At 49.1% G+C, this 21,627-nt stretch overlaps 7 protein-coding genes across 7 annotated transcripts; 3 read left to right on the top strand and 4 right to left on the bottom strand.

Annotated features, from left to right (window-relative positions):
* Positions 1-731: 731 nt before the first annotated feature.
* LTR84_004065 (uncharacterized protein) lies at positions 732-3,140 on the top strand (the record flags this gene model as incomplete). Its single annotated transcript, XM_064847644.1, has 7 exons — positions 732-918; positions 971-1,053; positions 1,111-1,594; positions 1,655-1,767; positions 1,832-2,215; positions 2,271-2,383; positions 2,438-3,140. The coding sequence occupies 7 exons, from the start codon at positions 732-734 to the stop codon at positions 3,138-3,140; spliced, it is 2,067 nt and encodes a 688-aa protein (XP_064704756.1).
* A 916-nt stretch (positions 3,141-4,056) lies between these two features.
* LTR84_004064 (uncharacterized protein) lies at positions 4,057-6,063 on the top strand (the record flags this gene model as incomplete). Its single annotated transcript, XM_064847643.1, has 1 exon — positions 4,057-6,063. The coding sequence occupies one exon, from the start codon at positions 4,057-4,059 to the stop codon at positions 6,061-6,063; it is 2,007 nt and encodes a 668-aa protein (XP_064704755.1).
* Positions 6,064-6,909: 846 nt separating this feature from the next.
* On the bottom strand, positions 6,910-10,557 carry LTR84_004063 (uncharacterized protein; the record flags this gene model as incomplete). The annotated part of the gene is made up of 1 exon (XM_064847642.1): positions 6,910-10,557. The coding sequence occupies one exon, from the start codon at positions 10,555-10,557 to the stop codon at positions 6,910-6,912; it is 3,648 nt and encodes a 1,215-aa protein (XP_064704754.1).
* A 1,936-nt stretch (positions 10,558-12,493) lies between these two features.
* Positions 12,494-13,585, top strand: LTR84_004062 (uncharacterized protein; the record flags this gene model as incomplete). The annotated part of the gene is made up of 1 exon (XM_064847641.1): positions 12,494-13,585. One exon carries the CDS (start codon positions 12,494-12,496, stop codon positions 13,583-13,585), a length of 1,092 nt encoding a protein of 363 aa, XP_064704753.1.
* Positions 13,586-15,932: 2,347 nt separating this feature from the next.
* On the bottom strand, positions 15,933-16,196 carry LTR84_004061 (uncharacterized protein; the record flags this gene model as incomplete). Its single annotated transcript, XM_064847640.1, has 1 exon — positions 15,933-16,196. The coding sequence occupies one exon, from the start codon at positions 16,194-16,196 to the stop codon at positions 15,933-15,935; it is 264 nt and encodes an 87-aa protein (XP_064704752.1).
* Positions 16,197-17,109: 913 nt separating this feature from the next.
* Positions 17,110-18,269, bottom strand: LTR84_004060 (uncharacterized protein; the record flags this gene model as incomplete). The annotated part of the gene is made up of 5 exons (XM_064847639.1): positions 17,110-17,216; positions 17,298-17,533; positions 17,582-17,681; positions 17,795-17,879; positions 17,955-18,269. The coding sequence occupies 5 exons, from the start codon at positions 18,267-18,269 to the stop codon at positions 17,110-17,112; spliced, it is 843 nt and encodes a 280-aa protein (XP_064704751.1).
* Positions 18,270-19,534: 1,265 nt separating this feature from the next.
* Positions 19,535-21,295, bottom strand: LTR84_004059 (uncharacterized protein; the record flags this gene model as incomplete). Its single annotated transcript, XM_064847638.1, has 3 exons — positions 19,535-20,376; positions 20,442-20,905; positions 20,970-21,295. The coding sequence occupies 3 exons, from the start codon at positions 21,293-21,295 to the stop codon at positions 19,535-19,537; spliced, it is 1,632 nt and encodes a 543-aa protein (XP_064704750.1).
* Between the last annotated feature and the right edge of the window lie 332 nt (positions 21,296-21,627).

Below are 21,627 nucleotides of genomic sequence, written 5' to 3'. Positions count from 1 at the left end.
GGGATGAACATGGGAAAACGAGGTCAGGGTCAGTCCTATCTTCAGACCAGTCTTGCATTTTCAGCGGCATCGGCCGAATTTGAATGCCAGCAGACGCATACCACTGGAATTTTGTTATGATTGAGATACCCCCATGGTGTGTATATAATAGCGGGCGTATGAGTTTGCAAGCACGTTTGTTCGATTAGCGAAGCGAGTGCATATCACGCGAGGCTGGACAGCTCCGCCTCAAAATCCTGATGTCTGATAACATAATAGAAACCATTACCTAGTAGGTAAGCAGTCACAACTACAAGCTGCGAGTCACTATTCAAAGAAGCATGCGATTGTGGTACAACCCACATTCTCCAATCAGTAATTGTTAGAGCTTCAAAATTGCGATTTTTATCCGTATGCCCAGGCAATCAGGCGCGACGCCGAGAGATATCGCGTTTCCAAATTTTGCTTGATTTGCTTGTGCAGTCAATATTAAGCAGGCTGACTAACGAGCACAGACCACCGTGACCCACCCCGCTTCCCAGATGCGGTTAGACGATCATCTCAGCCGCTCCGCGGAGTCAGCAAGATGGACCTCACTCATCTCCGGGCAAGATTTCTTCGATCGTGTAAGGGATCGTGGGATATTTGGTCCTTTAACATCTCGACTCGTCGTAATCTTGAGATTTCCCCGAGATCTCTTGCTAAACAAGCGAAGTCGAGACTCGTGAGCCGTGACAAGAAGATAGCAGATCATGGCTACTACCGCTGAAGAAGAGGCCAAAACTGGTACAGACACGCCTGATCTCGAGACAGGAACAGCAACTCCACAACATCATCACCACCTTCATTTCCCTCACCCACACTCCAAAAGATTCACCCAGTTCATTCATCCTCACAGTGGAAAGACCGTCCACGTTTGTCATTCTCCCGAGCACTTGGGTTAGATCTTACCCCCATGCAACGTTGTCGACTCCACTAATAGTAGCTGTAGAACAAAAGAAGAAAGAACTCCTACAAGAGAAGAAGCCGGAAGAATTTGATGTGTTACTTCAGGGATCGACTGACCACTTGGAAGTAAGTCTATTTCATCTTTACTCGCGCATTGTACTTCATGTTGACAGCGAAACTCAGGCGATCCGGACGCTCCATGACCACCATCAATCACGAAGAGATGAGCTGAAGGAGCAGCACGGCGAGGTCTATTCCGATATCGAACACGTCAAGTCGGAGCTCGATGCTCTGGCTGCAGAGCTGCATCACCTCACATCGCACGCTGTAGCTCTCGATGCCAGTTTCGATCGCTATGGTTATTCTGCCCATCTTCGGACGAAAGATGAGGATTCGGAAACCACTTCTCTCCACAGTGATCACCCGAGCGCGAGCGACAAGCACGCTGATCGTTCCACTGAGGCGCTCAGATTCCTGCACCGACCTGTGGTGAGGCAGTATTTCCACAAGGGGCTTCTGTGGCGATCTGCAAAGGCTGGCGAAGTCGCGTCATTTGAGCTCTTCGTGGACCTTGTCTATGTGGGTGTCATCGATATTATCGGTGAGACTGCCGTCGAACACCCAGGCGGATTGGCATTGCTGCACTTCGTGATTGTCTTTTCAATCGGTAAGAATACTGAGAAAGCCTTCTCACTAAATGATGAAAACTAATTTCTAATCAACATAGCCTGGAAAATCTGGTCGGATCTGACAATGATCATCAATAATTTCGAGGTCGACGATATAATGCACAGATTCAACGTCATATTTTATCTCGTCTGTCTCTTTGGCTTCACCACGGTACGTGCTCTCCCAAGCTGCTTGTGATACAAGCACGTTTCAAAAGCTAACACCAACGAAACAGAATATTGCCTATGCTTTTGAATCAACCTACACTTCCGCTATTGCATTTTACATCACCCAAAGATTATTCGCAGCGTGCTGGTACGTGTGCGTGGGCATAGCACTTCCAAACATACGAGGTTATATGCTCTCGATGTCTCTTTTGGTACTATTCTCCGTTGTCTTTTGGATAGGCAGTATCCATGTCGAATGGCCCAATCAACTGGCCCTTATTTTCATCGGTCTCGCAATTGATCTGTTCGGCGGTATCGGGCTGATATGGTTGATGAAAGAGGCTACCAAGAAGTCAAAGACGCTGCTCAAGGCTGTTTCCCATTGGTTTGACTTCTTCCCCGCGATCAATATCGAACACAGAGTTGAGCGCAACAATGCATTTGTGTCCCTGGTATGTGTATCTCAATCTATTATCTATCGCGCCTCAGAACTAATATTTTGATTAGGTGTTCGGTTACTCCATTCTTACTATTCTTTTCCAGTCAAAAGCTTCCTTTGGTATCAATGCATTTTTCGGCAAAGGCGTACTTGGTTTGATTCAAGCTTTTACCTTCAATTGGTATGTACCGCATATGACAGGCGCCTCTTATTTCGTTTACTGATTTGCTCGTAGGATATACTTCGAGATTGACGCATATAATGTCCATGTTCACGCCATCAGGAGGCATTGGGTGAGCAGCTCTGTGTGGATCACCGCCCACCTTCCGTTTATTATGGGCTACATCCTGGCGGCTTCTACACTTTCACAGCTAGTGCTCGCCCACGACTGTGAAGATGCCGACGAGCATGACCTAGGGCACCATTACGAGGACCGTAGCGTTGAGGAAGTACCTCGATCCCTGCGATGGTTTTACTGCGGCGGACTGGGAGTGGCTCTCATCTGCATGGCTATAATCTCGTTCTGCCACATCCACAAACGATTGGAGCGATCCCGCTTGAAGAAGCGCCCGCGTCTGGCCATCAGAGTCGCTGTGGCCATCATCATTATCTGCCTGCCCTTGGCTGAGGCTCTAAATTCGCTGCACTTGATCTCCATCACGTGCGCACTGGTGTTCTTCGTGCTGTGCCTCGACCTGTTCGGGAATTCCTGCGAGGGAGACCAATTCTGGACTGGCGGCTGGTGTGCGGAGGAAAAGAAGAAGTGTGCCTACACGGCGAATTTCAAGCTCGGTCGGCGGAGGAGGAAGGAGCTTGAGCAGGCTTTGCAACGTGGCGAGAAGCTCTCTCTCTCCGACTTGATGAAGAGACATTCCAGCATGAGCAGCCTCGAAAGTCAAAGTAGTCGCGAGGAGGCATGGCACGGTGGGCATTATTGAAGAGAAAGAACTACTAAGTACTCAGTAGATCTATCGATTTTGGGCCTGCTCTTGGTAGTTAACACTTCCTCTTGAGAATGACAGGCGCCTTGTGTTCGATGCCTTATGTTCGATGCGCGTTGTTAGTACTGATGCAGCTCATCACACTCATAGATCTGCGTTTCACTCATAATTAAAGCTCAAGAATGTCTGGACGGATACCAGGTCTGTAAACAAACTGAAAAGACCAATTTTCTGCATTGCCTTTGCTTTCCGAGAGCGCCAAGCATTCACTGCTCTTTTCGAGTGAGACCTTGCCCTGCGTTCTTCGTTTGTCATGGAAGGAGCGTAACTGATGTTCTTTCAACTTCACTTCACTTCACTCTTACTCTCCACATGACTATGGGCCCGATGAGGCCGATGAGCCCGATGAGCCCGACTTTCAAATCAATCATCTTGTACTGAGATTCTCTATCATGAGAAGATCCTTTGAACGTAGTGTGAGTGGAATCAGTAAGTTTGTGGCCTCCTAGTTTCCCCTTTTCTTTGTTTGTGGCCGACAATCACATGGAGGCGCGATGAACACAATTATCCAGTAACTCTACTGTGCTCAAATCAAGTGTAAAGACATTCTGAGGTTACGTGAGGCTCCGCAATCACTTTTCTATCGCCTGCAAGGCTGTGCCTACCTAACAAACATGACTCACGTGGGAGCCTATATTTGTCGATCAACAAGTTTATCCAACGCTTCAATAGACCTGACTCTTTCTCTTTCATCTTGCATGTCACCACTCCTGAACCCTCTGAGCTCGAAGTGTTTTTCTCATTCAAATTGTGTGCTCCTTTTCTACCGATCAACGCCTGTTCAGCGATAATTTCCAGCGCATTGTTCTTGGAGACTTCAGACTTCTCTTCCACGGTCTGTCGCCCGTCCAAGATGGCACTTGCACAACGCCTCCTGCGAGACATCGCAGAGCTCCAATCCGACCCGTACCCATTCATCAAATGGATTCCACATGAGGATAACATTCGCAAGGCGTGCCTGATTCTCACACCAGAGAACCAAGTTCCCATTCACCTCAGCGTCACCATCCCTCTTGAGTTTCCCCTCCAGCCTCCGGCAATCAAGTGTGACACGCGAATCACTCATCCCAATGTCTTCGGCGACTACATATGTGCCACAATTCTCAACACGGCTGAGGGTTACACGCCTGCATACACACTGAAGGGAATCGCCATCCAAATCCTGAGCTTCTTCACCAGTGAAAATCTCGAACAGGACCATGGTTTCCAAGTCGTCAATCTCAAATCATACTCCGAGAGACACGGTTCTTCTACACGTCAGTATATTTGTTGGAGTCGTGAGTGTAATTCGGGAATGAGAGTCTCTCCAGTCATAGTCCCTCGCCACATTAACCAAATGGACATTGATGAGCCTGTCACCACCGCTACTCCAACGTCAAACGAAGGTCAGGATGCCACACCAATCACTGATCCCGCGACAAACGAAAGTCCCATAGCGACACTCTCAGACGAGATTCTCGTCATGCTATGCGAATCCCTAGAAGATGAGACCTTGGTCAATTTCTCTCGCACGTGGAATCGGATTGGTGGGCCATCTGGCCTAGTCTCAAAGTTCAACATCGTGCGGAACCGCGAGCTGCAATGTTTTGTTCTCAAGAAGCCATTCCAACAGACACAACTCGGGGTCGGTGTAAGAGTCGACTTCCGAGGCAGGACAGGGACGATCGCGAGCGAATTCGACCTCATCTCTAAGGATGCTTTCTTCGTTCATGGAGTCCGAAAATCAGTTCAAGGAGTAGGTACTGCATTGTGGATGCCCCTCCCGCTATCTCGGTCTCACTACTCTCGAGTACAGCAATGCACCATCAACTACCTGAGAGAGATAGGAGATGCCGCCCGAATGGACAATCCTTCTTCTGCAGAAGTCGTGTATCACTTCATGACAGACATTATCGTCAAATTGAGCGATACAACCGTTTCGAACTCACACCGCCAAGACCAAAAGACAACGCTGAAGCATGCTTCCGAAAAGGCCATTGAATCTTACTTCCATTTGTTCCACATTCTCCTCTGTCTCGCAACATGCGATAATTCTATCGTACAAAAGGCGAACAGCATGTTGGAGAATTTTCTTGATGGTCAGACTTCCAAAGTGCATTGTCCCAACCTTAGCCACTTGCTCTTGGCCGTGCTCATATCAGATGTCGACTTCACTCAAGATCTACTGGTGGCGATCATCACAGAGACTATCACTCGAAATGTAGTCTGGATGCTCGACAGGAAAGGGGCCGACATGCCAGAGCTCGCTTATCTCGAAACAGATGCAGTTTGTGATTATCGCCTGTCCAGGACCTTCCAAGCATCTGCGACATCGTACCGTCTTCTAATGTTCTTCAATCTCTTCCGTCGAACAATTGCAAGAGCTACAGGTCCAGATCGAAAGTCTCTGACCGTGATGTGTGATGCATTGTTTGATGCTCATGGGGCTCCTCCCTTTGGCGCTGCTGCTCAATTGGCGGCGCAAGTGAAGGATATCCAAAAGGTCAACGACTTCTACGGTTTCCTCGAGATCATGGATGTTGAACACATGCCGACCAAACAAGAGATGACAGAGCTCTTGAGAGACTGTGTTGAGGCCAGCATGGAATACGGTTACAGCGTCTGGGGTATTAGTCAGACAGCCGCAAAACGCCTGAGAGATGGTTATGGAAGAAACTATGCCGAAATCCATACTTTTTTCCGGGGAAGATCTTCTGGTTGGCCCGCTAGCCATGGAAATGATCCTCGCGGACAGGCCGGCGGACGTGGGCGTGGTAGTGATCGAGGCCGAGGGCGTGGACGCAGAGGTGGAGGTGGCAACGTAAGAGGGGGCCGAGGTGCTATCAGAGGTGGACGTGGTGGCGGAAGAGGACGAGGTTGATTGTGGCTCTACTTCAGATCACATCTTAGCCTCATACCACGAGTATCACTTCCACAAACAAAAAGAATGGATGAGTTGGAGACCAATTGGATGGTGTAAGATTGAATAGTCGGTGCCCTACATCAGCAATCAAGCGGAGTTGAGTATGATCCTCCCTTTTTCTTCTTCACACGGAAGATCAAACCACTACCTATGTATAAGTAATGACGAAAACGAAATGCGTCTTCAACTCAGGATAAATCGTGGCTTTGATGTTCGATTTTTCTCTGGCAGACTTCAGTAACCCCTTAATGACCATCGTGCTTGCAATGCTCCCTACGTAGACACCAAACATTGAAGCCGCACAGCCTACCACAGACTACAGTACCCTAGGCTTGCAACGCGTGGTCACTTCTTGACTAGTTAGTTACAGGGATAACGATGAAACAGATGAGAAGAAAGAGTAAGAAAGAGAAGGACACCAATATCTCAGTTCTGCACGCACCCACGCACCCATGCTGTGTAAAGTACTACCTTTGTAACGAATGACTATTACCCAGCTGCCATAATTGTTGTGCCTATCCCATCCTGTCCTATGCCATGCCGATGCCAATCGCTAATCTAGACGAAACGCGCTGGAAAGGAAATGCCTGGCCGGGAAAAGTAAAGAGAGATCATGTTCAAAATGTGTATCACGCAAGCAATGCACGCTCCCAAGCAGCCAGCCAGCCAGCCACATTAACTTCGCTGGCCGTCACGTCAGTCATAGATGGTCATTAAGCACATTTCACATCGAGTCGTTTCCGCGTCTGCATTCCATTGCGCTCTCCACACGGGTCCTCGTAATAAGGGAAAATAATAGCAGTCTCAATTCACCACTTCACTCTCCTCCGGCGCCGCAGCAATGACAGGGCTGGCTTCGACTTCTTCAGTCTTGACCGTCGTCTCGGACTTGCCGTCGTCTGCTGGCCCCGGGACGGTCTCATTCTCAGGGATGACCAGGTCCTTCTGGCCACCGGACTTGCGGTTCTTTTTCTTGTTCTTCTTCCCACCACTGCTCGCGCTGCTCACAATAGCGACGGTAGAGGCTTTGTCATCGTCTTCGTCTGCCGTTCTGGCAGACGTTGGTGATAATGGCGATTGCGGTGGTGGTGTTGCGGCCTTCGAAGCCAGTAGACTGGCCTTAAGCTCGTCAATTTCGATGGCCTTGTCTGCTAGCTCCTTTCGCGCGGAGTCGAGTTCTTCAGTCTGACTCTTCAGCTGTTCTTGTTTGGCGGCGAGGTCTTTATCGGACTTGTCGGTGGCGGAGGTTACTGATGCTTTTAACGAATCGATTTCTGTTTGCAGTGTCTCCAGTTTCGATTCTGCATCTTTTAGATCCGACTCGACGGCAGATTTACTTGCTGTAAGGGCTTGAATCTCCTGGTTTTTGACTTCGAGGTCCGCCGCGGCGGTCTCAACAGTGCTCTGGCTGGCTTTCAAGGCCTCTAATTCTTCTTCAAGACCTTCTACTTTCACTTGCGAAGCACTATACTCTGCGCGCGATGACGCAAGCTCTGCTTCAATCTCTTTCACGCGAAGCTCTGCTTCGGCATCTCCTTTATTGGTAGCGGTAAGCTCTGTCACCTTGGATTCCAGCTCAGTCTTCGAAAGTTCAAGCTCCTTGACAGCTTTCTCTGCGGCACTCTTTGACTCTTCGGAGAGCACCAACTTTGCTTCGAGGCCTGCATTGGCATCAACCAGAGATTTTGCCTCTTCGAGTTGTTGTTGCAGTGCTGCAACTGATGATTCGGCAGCTTCTCGAGCTGCTGTCAAGTCCTTCACGGTTGCCTGGTGGGCCGCTTCGGCTTCAATGAGCTTGTTTCCGCCATCGGCTGTAGATGCTGCGGTTTCGTCTTGCAGTTTGGCCAGGGCTTCTTCAGCTGCTAGCTGGGCGGCATGGGCAAAGAACAACTTCTCCTGAGTACCACGTTCTAGGTCTTGACCGCTCTCGTGTGCTAAAGCGAGAGCTTCGACAGCAGCCTTTTGAGCCTCTTGAGCCTCAGAAAGCTGCGTTTCGAGCTCAGATTTCAATGTCTCCGATGCTGCCTTTGAGGCTTCCAACTCTGCCAAGGTCTGCTTATGAGATTCCTCGACCGCGGTGAGCTTGCTCTGCAAATCAGCGAGCGATGCTTGTGCATCAGTGTTTGCCTTTTCTAGGGCTTCATGGTTAGACGTTGTAGCGGTTTGAGCAGCAAGTAATTCTTTTTCGATTTCGGAGCGAGCAGTCTCAGCAGTTGCGAGATCTGCTGCAAGCTTCGACTTTTCTGCTTCAAGAGTACTGATAGTGATTTCTGAAGAGCCGCTGGCCGCCTTGAGAGCTTCCAGCTCTTGAGCCATGGTACTTCTCTCAGACTCAATACTTGCTAGTTTCTGCTCTGCAACATCCTTTGAGGTGGTGGCGGCATTTGCAGACTCCGTCAGGTTTGTGATCTGGGTTTTCAGAGCCTCTACTTCCTCGGCCAATGTAGCATTTTGAGCCTGAAGCAGATTTGATTGTTCTGTCTCCGTTTCACCTGATGCTTTCAACGCATCGAGCTCTTCCTTCAATTTGGAAACATCAGCTCCAGCAGTAGTCGCGGATTCAATCATCCTTGACTTTTCTGCGTCTGCTTCGGACAACTGTATCTCCAAAGCGCTCTTCGCAGCAGTTACCGCTGCTATTTCTTCAACCAGTCGAACCTTGTCAGCCTGGGTAGACTTCATATCAGCATCGGCAGCTTTCACAAGTTCTTGGGCTGCTGTCAGATCTGTTGTGAGCTTTGTGTGGCTTGTATCTAGCTCAGTCACTTTCGTATCAGCAGCCAGTTTTGCTTCTTCGAGTGCAGCTATTGCAGCTCTCACTTTCTCGTATTCGTCTTTGGTAACACCATGGTTAGAAAGTTCACCTGCAAGCTCTGCTTTCAAAGCTTCCAGCTCGGTAGCAAGTGATTGATGATTGTTCTCTGATGCTGAAGCTCGAGCTTCCGCATCCTGATGTTTCTGACCAAGCTCTGCAATGGAGGCAAGATGAGCTTCGATGTCATTGGTGAGATTGGCTGAACGCTCTTTCTCAGCCTCATGCTCGGTCTTGAGCTGAGAAAATGTGTCCAATTCAGTTTGAAGCTCCTTGATCTTGGCCTCCGCAGCTGCTAGGGACACTTTGGCACCTGCGGAACTCTCAAGCTCCTCGGTTAATTCAGCAACTTTAGTTGTAGATGCCTCAAGGTCTTGCTTGTAGGATGTTGCAGTTTCCAGTTCCGAGCTGAGGTGGAGAACCTTTGCAACAGACGCATCAAGGGCAGCCTGAACGGCGGAATAGTCCTCAACTTGCTTTGCCAGGTCTGCCACTTTGGCTTGAGACTGAGTAAGAGCCTCTTTAACTTCGGAAAAGTCTTCCAAGCTTGTAGTGAGTTCTGCGATCTGGGTCTTAGCAGATGCTAGATCATCCTCTAGCACTTTCCGGGCTGATATACCAGCCTCGTCCTTGGCGGTGGCAGCAGTGAGGGATTCTGTTGCCACAGAAAGCTCTCCTTGTTGCATTTCAATTTGAGCTTCTAATTGTGTTTTGGTAGATGCGAGTGATTGATCAGCCTCCTCCAGTACTTGCGCCGAGGAAGCCTGAAGCTCTGCGTAACGTTTGACATGCTCGTCGATATTCAACTCGGCAGTCTGAAGTCCTGACTGGGCACTTGATAGTTCTGCTGTCAGTGCGGCAATCTGAGTTTCTAGTTCAGATCGAAGGGAGGATGTAGCATGTTGAGATTGTTCAAGTGCTTGGGTGGAGACCTGCTGCACATTTTTCAGGGTGTCGGTGGTTTCTGCCAGAGCACTCTTGGCAGCTTCAAGATCATTGGAATTGGAGGCCACTTGGGCACGAAGAGTCGAGATTTGAGACTCATAGTCGGCTTTGAGGAACTCATTTCCAGCTCTTGCGTCATGCAGCTCTTGAGTCATGATAGCCACTCTGGACTTGTATTTGTGGTGGATGCCGTCCAAACTGGCTTGGTGCTCCTGAGTAAGCTCTGCTCTGACGGCTTCCCGCTCAGCCTTTTGTGCATCTTTGATTTGTTGCACGACTTCAGTGACCATGTTCTCCTCCAGTGTTGCCTTTCTCTTTTTGAGTGCATCCTCTTTCGCCTTATACTCCTCTTCTCGCTTTTGACGGATCTCTTCTTGGAGCGTGATTTCTTTGTCCTGGGACAGAACCATCTCCCGAGCCTCTTCTAGATCTTTCCGACATTGTTGCAATTCCCTCTGAAGGCTATCGATCTGAGATGCGGGTGACTGTGGTGGCTTCGAAGGTTCTGCGGAACTCTTTTGTTCGGGCTGCTTTTCGGGAACTGATCTGTTGTGCTTCACCTCTCCCTCTGGGTGGAAGAAGTAGTTGTAAGCGCGGCGGATGCTGGTGGAGCGTTTAGGACCGTTTGCTTTGGGGCTTGTTGGAGAACGCGGGTTGGATTGTGATATCCGACGAAGGCGTTTTTCTGAAGCCATGTCGTGGTGTGACTGTGTGTATGGTAAAACTGATGTGCAGGGCAGGTCGACAATGAAAAACAAAGTGAAATTGCTCGCAACTTGCGGTGACGCTGAAGTTGTTTCGAGGCGGTGGAGACTCTTGCTAAGCGAGTAGAATGGGTACTCGTGAGCCGTAAATAAAGAAGATTGAGAGTGTCTCGAGACGCGGTTTCCCACGAGGAAAAGAAATATATACTAACCGTATGATGTACTGTACCTTGCTCGATGAGCTTTGATCTGATAGTGCTCGTGACTGTCCAAAAGACCAGTCATGGTACATTTGCACTTCACCGATGCGTCGGTTGATGTGTCGGGCAGCAAACAAAAATTCATGGCGTGGGGCATGCAAAAACACGTCGCGGATTCTGAAAGGTCTGCCAAGGGGATGTAGACCTGGGATAGGTTGCTTCACACATCTGGTAGCAGCGGTAGACCTGGCCAGCAAACAGAAGTGGAGTGACAGTGGTCTCTCTAAAATTCTCCGTGTTGATGCTGAGTGGTGATTGATGTGATGGAGGGTGCAGACTGACGCAGGTACCAACGCTTGTGTATGATCAGCATCTAAGCAAGTCTTTGGGGTTGTTAATCAGGGTCTTTAGGTGCTCGGCGTAGATTTTTTAGGGGCGGCCCGGGCTACCCGCAAGGCCAGTCTGGGTGTCACCAGAACCCAAAAGATTTTCAGTATTGGGGCACCGTGGAGTCTTGACGTTGCTCCAGCTTCAATTTCAATTCAAGAGCGAACTCTTTGTCGCCACGGTGATTACCTGTTTATCAGGCCAAAGAACTACTCTTCTACTCTGCCGATGCAGGATCTGAGATTTGAATATCTAGTCACCCTTAATGATGTTTTTGCTCTTATCACTGCCCTTGAGGTTGTGCCCAGAGTCCGGTTGAAGCTCCAAACACAACCTGTACCTGCACTCCTCCCACGCTACAACCAGCACCTTCGGTAGTGCCTCACTCCATCCACAAACCGTTGGAAATACTAGTGATCACTTTGTTCCTATGTAGTATAGGCGAAACAGCATCCTTTCTAGCGTGCTTTCTTCTTCTCCAGAACGCTGCTCAAAGCAACTATAATGATGAAAAAGATTGTGAGGGCCAAAAAATACGCGGATAAGAGCCCCGAAGGACACTTAATAACGATCTCCTCCGCGCTGTGCAATGCAGGGACACCGCTATAGCAAACCCAATTCTTGATCTGAGTCGCTCCCACAAGGTCTATACAGATGTTAGTCATTGCTTTCGTCATTGTGTAGGGGTGGGAAGGGAAAGCACGAACAAGTATGCCCGAGTCAACCAGGTTGGATGGAGTGAAATGGTTATATAGATCGAGGGTTGGAAATGCCAAGACAGGTTTGCATCGTTTCCTTGGCAAGTTTGTTGGTCTTGTGAATAATTAGGTAAAATAATGAAAGATCTTCTTCGCTAGATGCCTCGCTTACGTACAGATATATTTAACCCAGGTATGTTAGGTAACCAGTTCAACAACCACAAATATCACAGTACTCAGTATACAGTCGTATCGTCTCCTTGTTCACTTGGTTTAATCACAAGCATTGACGGCACTGCCAGTGTTGCCACACTATTCTTGAAACTCAATGACCTCAGCCACTGCTCACCCAGGAGCCCACCAGTGGCAAGTGATGCAACTGCCTGCCAGCATTCGACTTACCTTGGCCGTGGCTGCCACTCGCTGCCACAAAGTCTAAATCACAATGACGTATGGGAACCATCCTCATGACCTGGACTCGTAAACTTGATTTCATCGCCCATCCCAATGCCTTTCTGCTGAGTTTAATCCAAAAGGATCATTCTCTAATATTTCAGCTACTAAGCATTCGAGAATAAATTTTTTGGATACGTCTTAGTTTCCACTTCGAATCACAGATTCACAAGTAATCTTGCAGCTGAAATGCCACCGAAAAAGTTACCGCCGAAGGCATCTCAGAAAGCGCCGACAAAGCCCCCGAGTCAAAATGCAAATGTCAAACCCAAGAGTGAGAAAGCACCACCCCCTACTAGCAGTCAACCAGCGATCCCTGAGCACGAAATAAAACAAAACTCGTCAATGAGCGCTCAGCTAGCACTCGAAGCAGCAAAGAAAGCCTACGAGTTACGCCAAGCAGCATATGGTGCTGGTGACCCTAATGCTCGTGAAGAAATCCTGGCCAAAGCCATCAACAAAGAAATTGAGGCTGAATCATTCGGTAAGGCTGCAAAATATACTCGGTCGGGTGCTTTCCAGGGACTCGCGGCTGGTGCAGGGCTGGGTGTCCAACCAGGTGCTACTCTCGGAAAGATAACCGGGGCACTGGTTGGTGGCGTGGTGTCTTCTTTGGGTGCTGTGCTAGGTGGTGGGATTGGTTCTGCCTATGGCGCCATGAGTGGCCCATTTTGGGATCTGGGTGAGATGGCAAGCCATGGTGTGAGAAGTATCGTGGGCGACTTTCCAAACTGGGAAGCTACGTCCGCCCAGAAGAAGGCATTTGAGAAGATGGTAATGGGGGCTCAGCAAACAAAGGCACCAGATCAAGAGGAGCTGGAGCAGATGAGAGATGATGATGGAGGAGGCACTCAGGAGGACTATCAACAGTTCGCAAGAGATCTGACGAGCTGGCTACCTTCTATACCCTCGATGCCATCGATGCCTAGCATGCCATCGATGCCCTCGATCCCCGGATTCGGAGGGCAATCTAAGCAAGGCAACCCAACATTGGCCCCAAAGAAGGCAAGTACGACTGCATCATCCAACCACAGCCAGCAAACAAAGGCACCAACGACGCAAAAAGCACCTCCCAAACCTCAACCTACCACCGCGAAACCTCCTTCCCAGGCTTCCAGTCCAAAACCGGCCCAGGAGGCGGAGGGGAATGTGGTAAAGAAGAAGCCTCCAAAATTGGAACCAAGGTCAAAACCGTCGACTCCACCGTCTGGCAACCCTCCTGCCCGGAAGCCTCCGCCAAAATTAGAATCCCGAACCAAACCCACAACGGCAAAGGCGTGATCTTGGGACAAACAGCGAGGAGTGTTGAAAATCGGCACAGGCTCCTCACGATGTGTTCGTATGGAAAACAATTGGTGTGGCCTGATTTCTCCCTCGCCCATCCATTAGATCTCGAAATGTCAGGATGAAATTGAACAGGATGGTCCTGGCTTACAGCATTCAGCCAGCTGAGAGCATAGGATCACACCTTCAATCTGGAAATTGGAAAATATAGATCGAAGGGACGAGCTAATTGGACTTTCAGAGTGTGGTAGAGGAGGGGAGACGATATGGCGATATCGTATTCTCATCTCCCCTTGTCACGAGTACCAAGTCATCGGCTCCCCCGTACAATGCTTGTCGCATTTCTGCCATATTCACAAATATTATTGTATGGGCTATCCATAGTAAGTATTCGGAATTATGCAAATCACTGGCTCGAGAGATGCTGTCCAAGCACCAACCACACCAGACAACCACGCCATTATGAGTCTCATCGATCCAGATAAAGACACCGATATTTCATAGTGTATGTGGCAAACAATCTTCCCCAAATGGTCGATTGAACATCAGCGTCTGGAAAAGATTCTGCAGCAACTTCCAGGCTCTCATTACATCCACGAGAAAGAATTCTGTCTCTCTTTTCTGACGGTGGATCCCTCGGTAAAATCGTCGCAGTTGGGGATTTGCTAGAGTTCCGAGGCAGAGGACTTGGTTCAGCCCTGTTGAAGAATGAACAGGTGAGTTAGGAAACATCACGTCTATTGATGGAACGGGAGATCTGAAGTCGCTGGAGATCTGGTCTGAGGTCCTCGCTTCTGACCACAAATGCCAATCGACCTGCCACTAGAGGTGAAAGGCTTTTTCCTTCACAGGGGTGCATCACATTGCTCAGCAAGACTCTGCTCGGCACAGGGGGCTTATGGCATCCAGGCCTCCACAAATCCGCAGAAGCGGGGGCCGAGCCCTCTACAAGGACATCAGAGGCTCAATTGCGCCCTCTGAAATCCTTGAGCGAATCTCAAAGCCGGATTTCAGATTCTCTCCCTGGCCGCCAGAGCTGTCTGAAGAACATATGACCAATCAAAGGGCCAACTTCGTGTGTCCGCCCTTATGTACAGGCAGGATACTACTAATAGTGAAGACTGACCTGTGTCTCAGAGCTGGTGGAAAGGCTTACGAAGGCCTCGCTGCCTACGATCAATTCCACAAGGTGATGGTAGCTTTCGACCCTGACAATTAAATAACGCACGGAAGAATGGACGCTAATGCATTCCCACATGGTCATCGTCTGGGACATGTTTGCTATCCTTGCCCATAATGCCATCGAAGGAGAAGACAGGACTCATTGTCGTGGTTGGCGTGTACAGTAGTGCGAGAGGGAAAGGTTTCTTCGGCTTGGCGTTCATGGTCAATGCGATGGAGAGCATGAGAGATTGGGGCATTGAGGGCGTTTTTATCTACTTTGTCGTGATCCAGGACTTCTATGAGAAATTGGGATGGAAGACGTTTCGGCGGTAAAACTGGTTTGGTTGGTCTGAGAAGTAACTAATTGAAGGGTTTTTCATTATAGATGATAAAGGACGGGACAAGATTAATTACAGTAAAGTTACCAAAGTTGGCGTAAGCGTTGGCTAACTTAGATCTGGATTGTCTGGTTTGAGCCGCTTTTGCCGAAGGTCAAGACATGCCTCGTTCCACTTGTAGGTCGTTGAGCTCAAAATACGTACATGCATACAACTGACAAAGTGTTACATATGTCAAACTTTCTCTGTCCAGTGTGATCTTGCTTGTTGCATGGATGAAAACCTACTTACTTCCCCACTCCTAACTTATTGGATCTATGTGCTGTAGGTAGCTAGGTATGATACTAGTGTTCTATAAGTACTTAGTAGCCGCCGCCTACTCATTCCACCAAGTTACTACTTCTTTAGCTTGCCATATCAAGTCAACACCACAGAGTACCAGTTTCTATGCCGTGGTCAAAACAGAGCACGCAGGACCAACGATGAAACTTTCGTCGGCCACTACAAGGTATACAGATTTGATTGTAGCAACTGAGTCATCAAATTCTGACCAAACAGTGTAATTGTCATCTTGTTTAACGGCAAGAGCTAACAGGATAGTCCCCGCTGGACGCGAGTAAAAAGGTCTCAAAGAGCTGATAGAAATATCATAGAGTGTGAAGTATGCCATAAAGCCGTCCAAAGGCAGCATGAGGTACCCGAGGTCTTCTATCCATGTCTATGAGAAATGCCTGAGGCATCAGCCAATGTGACTACAAATCCAGGTCTAACGAAGAGCCAACAATAACCATCGCTCCAATGCAGGAGACCTTGCAGCCTTGGATCCAAGGGGAGGAACATACCTAAGTGCTTCCGTTGGTGCCGGAGCCGAACTTATAGCAATGATCGACTCCGACAATGACCTTGTGAGCAGCTTGACCTGGGATGTTCCAAGCTGCTGGGTAGATCTCCGTTGCAGGTTCGAAACCATAGGCCTTCCATGGCTGAACCTTGGAGATTGTCGACGATCGAGCAGCATCACAGAGGAGGACATCAAAAATGTCTTTTTCAATCTCAAGGGCAGAATCCTTGGTTGGCTGCTTGACGGTTACAGTACTGAAAGCCATGGTGGCAAAATTTGAGGGTTGTGGTTGGGATCTGGATGAATAGGACCGTCAGATAGAAGGAATTTGATAAGAGAAAGAAAAAGGTGAGAGTACTTGGCCAAGGATGAGAACCCATTCCTATGTAGGTGCTGATATATACATCTGATGGCCACCGTCAAGATCCCCCACGGACATTTCCGGCAAGCGCACAAAGATCCAGTATCACACGCTGTTCGTTAGTGTCTGCTCCGTGACGCCCAATCTGGGTGAATGATTGACACATCATGTGCGTCGCTTTGTACAATGCATGTGCCCCTGTAAGGTAGCACAAGAGAAGGTGAGGCAAAGGATTGATGTGGAAAAAGGAGGTGCAGCGAGATAACGTGGCTGAAAGAGCGGTCTCTCATTGGGTGATGTTGGTTGATGTTCCGGGGACGGGGTCGTGGTGTCTGCCTTTTGTATCAGGTCCTGGTCTGTTGATGACCCTCTGCGCCCGGTTTCGCTGTGTGACTGTGCTGAGATGCCGCGGGTGAGCTGAAAAGCAAATATTGGGGTGCCGTCGTGTTTGCTTGTGTAAAATACCATGTAAAGCATCGTCCGTAGCATGTCAGACGTGTAGAGGCCCAGCAATTTAGTCTCCAATGATTTCATCCGGAAAACAGTCAGCGGCAAAGAGTGCCTATCCATCAGTCCGGCTTATAGATTGTGTACCACAAGCGAAGTTACGTATGAAGCATCGTCGTATAGAAATTTGGGCTCTTAACGATGCGCAATTTCTCCCCATGGCCACTCAGTCTCCGCTGCTTGGCAGCCTAGATCTGCGTTACTCTCATTGAGTCTATGTAGATACAATCCGGTTCGGTTGCGCAAGGGTGGGAACGATTTTCACCAGTATTAGCTGCTCTTATTGCAATCAACGACTTCTCATGAATATTCAAGCTACACTTGCTCTTGTGATCACAATCGATCTTGTTTCGACGCTTTCCCGAGGAGGTGCATCTGCTGCTGCAAGCGGATTCGGAAATGAGACGTGGGGACAGTCTGTTAGACGACTCGGTTGGTCAGATACGTTAGGGGCACGGGAGTAACTTCTCAAGTGCAATATCCGGGGGATCCACGTACATTCAGCACCGCCATCTGGGTGGGTATCATACATGAGCATCATGAGTGTCTCATCGGGCGTCTGTCCGGGAAGCCAATACCATCTCTGATTCTCGTTGTGGTGGAAATAGTAGAGCTCTGTAGATCTGTGAGGATAAACTCGATCGGTAGGGATGGCATCATTGGGATCGACCGTCCGAAAGTCACAAAAGGCAAGCGGTCGATCCTCTAGCTTTGAAACCATAGGCCGCCAGGTGCTGCGCCACATCAGCGGTATCAACTAGGCGAGGTGGCCAAGCGCATACTTTACCACACGAATCCTCGATCCAGGTTTGAGATATTGTGCTTTACCATGTTCTTTCAGTAACGTTCGGAGGATTTTGGGAGCGTGGTCATATGTCAAGTCTTGTGGGGTCAGAGCGGGTCACTTGGTGCAAGGCTGGCATGATTTCTTACCCACTGTTTTGGCGAGTCAGAGATGTGCAACCTAGTAGCAGTAGCAGTCGTGCTTGGCTCACCGTGAACACCAGTTGGAGGGCCTTCGACTAGCAGAGGATCATTGACATCAAGTTCCAATACCTCCAATGGAGAGTTTCGTCGGTACTATAAGTGTCTCATCAGCTCAAGCTTCATGAGTGCCATCAAGGGGTGCCTTGCGCGAAAGTCATAACAGAGTACAGCCTCAGCATCCAATATTTCTCTCAGAATGCTCTCTGTCTGTCCTCGGTACGCCAGCACTGAAGCTTCATCGAGGTCAAATGGTCCAAAAGGATGATCAAACTTTTGGAAACCATTCACGGACAGGCTTGACTCTTTTCGCATGCGCATGTCATTGATAATCACTGGCACTTGGGAGAATTCGAGGTTTTCGAGACGCCGCTGCTCGGCCGGTTTCTCACCACTTCCCTTTGGAGGTATGACGATGTATGGCTTTTGATAAGTGTATAGCGGCAGTCGAGATAAAAAGGCCAGTGGGGCTGTGACCGGCTCCATTTCACAAGTCATTGCTCTAGGAGAACTGTCCTACAACGTGTGAGGAAGGATATCAATTTGGACGAGAACACAATCAGGAGACTCAAGATATAGTATGTAGGACCTGAATGGAGCTTGTGAACGCTCCGCTTCTTCGATGTGCTAGGAGTCGTGAAGAGGAAGGAGTTCCGACTTCATTGCGCCGAGAGATGCCGCACCTTTCAAGGTGGAGGAATGAATACAGTGCGTGTACTCTGGTAGGATACCGACCTACCTAAGATACCTAGTTACTGTACGCTTACCTAGTAGGTGTTCAGTCCTTGGACTTGAAATGACAGTGCTGAAGTAATGAAGCAGGACCAGTCCGCATAATTGCTGCGTACGCGGGTTTCCTCACTGATTCGCGGCTAACAAAGTGAGGCTGTTAACCGGTGTGACTGAGCATGTGAAGTGCATGATGCCAAGTTGAAAAAAAGCCCCAGTGTCTATCTGGGTAAGTTGGTATCCATGGATGAGGAAGTGGCATGCACCTAATCTGTCAGGCTAGGTTGCTGCCCAACTTTGTTCTTCCTGATTATACCTGGGTATCTACATCCCGTCCAGCACCACCGATCACCGCCAAAATTAGATTATCACTCATACTATATAGCCCTCTACGACCTGCCGCCCCGCGTTTTGCCCGACCCTCACTTTAGCTTCAACAGGCAAATCCATTTCCTTTCATGGGCAGGGGCGATTGGCTACATCATTTGTGGGGCTGACACCCCTTATTCCATTCGCGTCCCATTTGGTTGATCCTTTAAGGCTAATCTCCCTATCATCGACCCGCAGTAGCACACTGGTCTTTGGCTCAACTGGACGACAAAGTCGTGGCGAGATACGTCTTGACCACGGGGAGAATCATAGCTGTGGAGTGTTCACTTATTACGCTTATTCACTACGAATTATTTACACTTGCTCACCAGAAAACCAAAGTAAGGACTTTGTCCGATCTCACCAATTTGCCTGAGGGTCACAGCGTGGTGTGCCTGGCTCCTTTTCCCGGAGCCGCAGAGGACGCAATAGGTATCGCATCAGAAGTCGAGTCACTAGTAACATGAAGGTCATGCCGAGTGTAAAAATTGGGCATGTGGGTGTCTAAGATACTTATCTTCAGCGAGTCACCATTTGTCAAGATAGTCCAGATAAGAAAGATACCAAAATGAGTGAGACAAATGACGATAATAAGGATACAAACAAGCATTAGAAAGCATTTATGCTCACGCGTTGACTTGATTCAAGCCACCCTAGTTCTCTGATCCGACACTCTTCAGATCCCTCTTTCGAGCCGCCAGACCCTCAACGGTTTCCCCATTATAACCCGTGGACAAACTCGTTGATAATGTCAGACCTTCGAACACGACGTTCGGTCCCGTGAACGTCTTGCGCTTCGCCAGCCACCAACTCAACCCAATGAACAAAAGTGCACCAACTGCGATCACACTGAGGTAATTCATGTTCTGCGCCTTCACTGGGATGAACGTTGGGAAGCAGTAGAATACGGTGTACATGGCGATCCACAGGGTGGAGAAGACATTGCAGAACAGGCCCGTGAATTTTCCCAAGGCGAATGGGCGAGGAGGTAGGACATTCTCACGACCTCGAATGGCGACAATGGCTTGAGGGACAGTGTACGAAACATTGAGACCTAGAATCGACACTGATATGAACGAGTTGAACGCCGTCGTGGAGCCGACGTAGATCAGTCCATATACGATTGCAAAGGCTGCAGTCAAGAGAGTTGCGTTCACAGGCATTCGGAGTGTTGGATGGACTTTGCGGAAGAAACTGCTATATGGCAGACCGTTATCCCGTGAGAAAGCCCAAACGAGTCGTCCTGATGTGGCGTAGCAGGATAAAGTGGCCGAGAAATATGCTGCCCAGAGCCAGACCGTGAAAAAGAGTGCCACCCTGGTATCTCGAATGGCCTGGAAGTAGACAGTCATGTACGGTGTTGGGCTTGTCATCACCTCGTCAAGATCAGAGACGGAGAACATGAATGCTACCGTCCAGGTGATGACCGTTATTAGCCCAATGACCATAGTCAGAGCCATTGCTCTAGGAACATTTACTCTTGGGTTGGGCATTTCTGTTTTGAATAGCCTTGTCAGCGCTAAGATTCAAATTGGAAGGGTTGATAGTGTGCGCGCCTACCTTCGGCAACATGAGTAGCAGCATCAATCGCAATGAATGAAAACATTCCTTGACCAACACCAATCATGAAGGCAACTCCGTTATTCCAACCGCTTTGATTGTTCCAGTCTGCAAATACCGTTCGCGCTGTCTGCTTTTGGTCACTTCGCGCTAGGACAGTAATCGTCGACACCACGAAGCCTAGACACGTCATCCAGAAGCAAGCAATCTCGGCACGCGGGAGCTGCTTGGGAAATAGGATGATCAATGCTATGGCGACGAGTGTCAGAGCAACATATATCAGGTAGACCTGCCACTGCGTAGCCACGTAGTCCGGAGAGTAGACGGTCGCCATTGCAGCAACAGCTTGCGCGCAGAATATACAAGAGCCAGTCGAGAGCATCCACCAAGAAAAGACACTTATCCACCCGATCGTGTATGACACTGCGGCTCTGTACTTTGGGGGTGCGACCATGAATGCAAAGCTAGATAACAAGTGTCAGCCACGACTCACTCGGCATCAAGATCTCATGAGTGAGGAGCTCTTACTGGTACTGGCCACCAGATGTTGGGAACGCTGACGACAGCTCCGCCAAGCCAAGGGTAATGATACTGCATACCACGAAGCCAACAACCAGGCTGAATATCACACATGGTCCTCCACCGGCGGTAAGTGGAATTGCAAACACCGCTGAATATGCAATCCAGGAATTGGTGATGGTGAAGGCAAGAGACAGCGTCGACAAGGCACTGAACTGTCGTGGTAGTTCACCTTGGTGGCCTTGAGCACGAAGTTCCAGCTCATCCGCCGAGAGGTGCTCGGTGTTGGCGACCTCCAGCGCGGATGGCTCTGCTGTCGTCGGCGAGGAGCCCATGGTGGACAGTTGGAAGTGTGCTGTGGAAAAGCTGTCCAGGACGAGAGGTTATGTTTGGCTGATACCACTTCAAGCAACCGAAGGGTGAGTTGAGAATGATCCCATTATTCCGCCGCCAGCTCCTGACTATATATGAAGCTTTCCAGACTTGACCAGGCTGAAGATCAAGCGATACTCCTGTCGACTTATCTCAAGCGTCGTGACATGAGCTTTCAGTGCACATTGGATTTTGTGGGGAAATGGAACATGACAAGCGAGATCGAACGACAAGGGCCAAAACGTGGACTTTGGTCCCTAATGCGTTAGCATAAGCGTGCTTATCGCTGGGACCG

The sequence above is a fragment of the Exophiala bonariae genome, assembly GCF_035927105.1.
Source record: "Exophiala bonariae strain CCFEE 5792 chromosome Unknown scaffold_18, whole genome shotgun sequence".
Classification (NCBI taxonomy): Eukaryota; Fungi; Ascomycota; class Eurotiomycetes; order Chaetothyriales; family Herpotrichiellaceae; genus Exophiala; species Exophiala bonariae.
The sequence above is the reverse complement of the archived record's forward strand: the minus strand, read 5'-3'. Positions and strand labels throughout refer to the sequence as shown.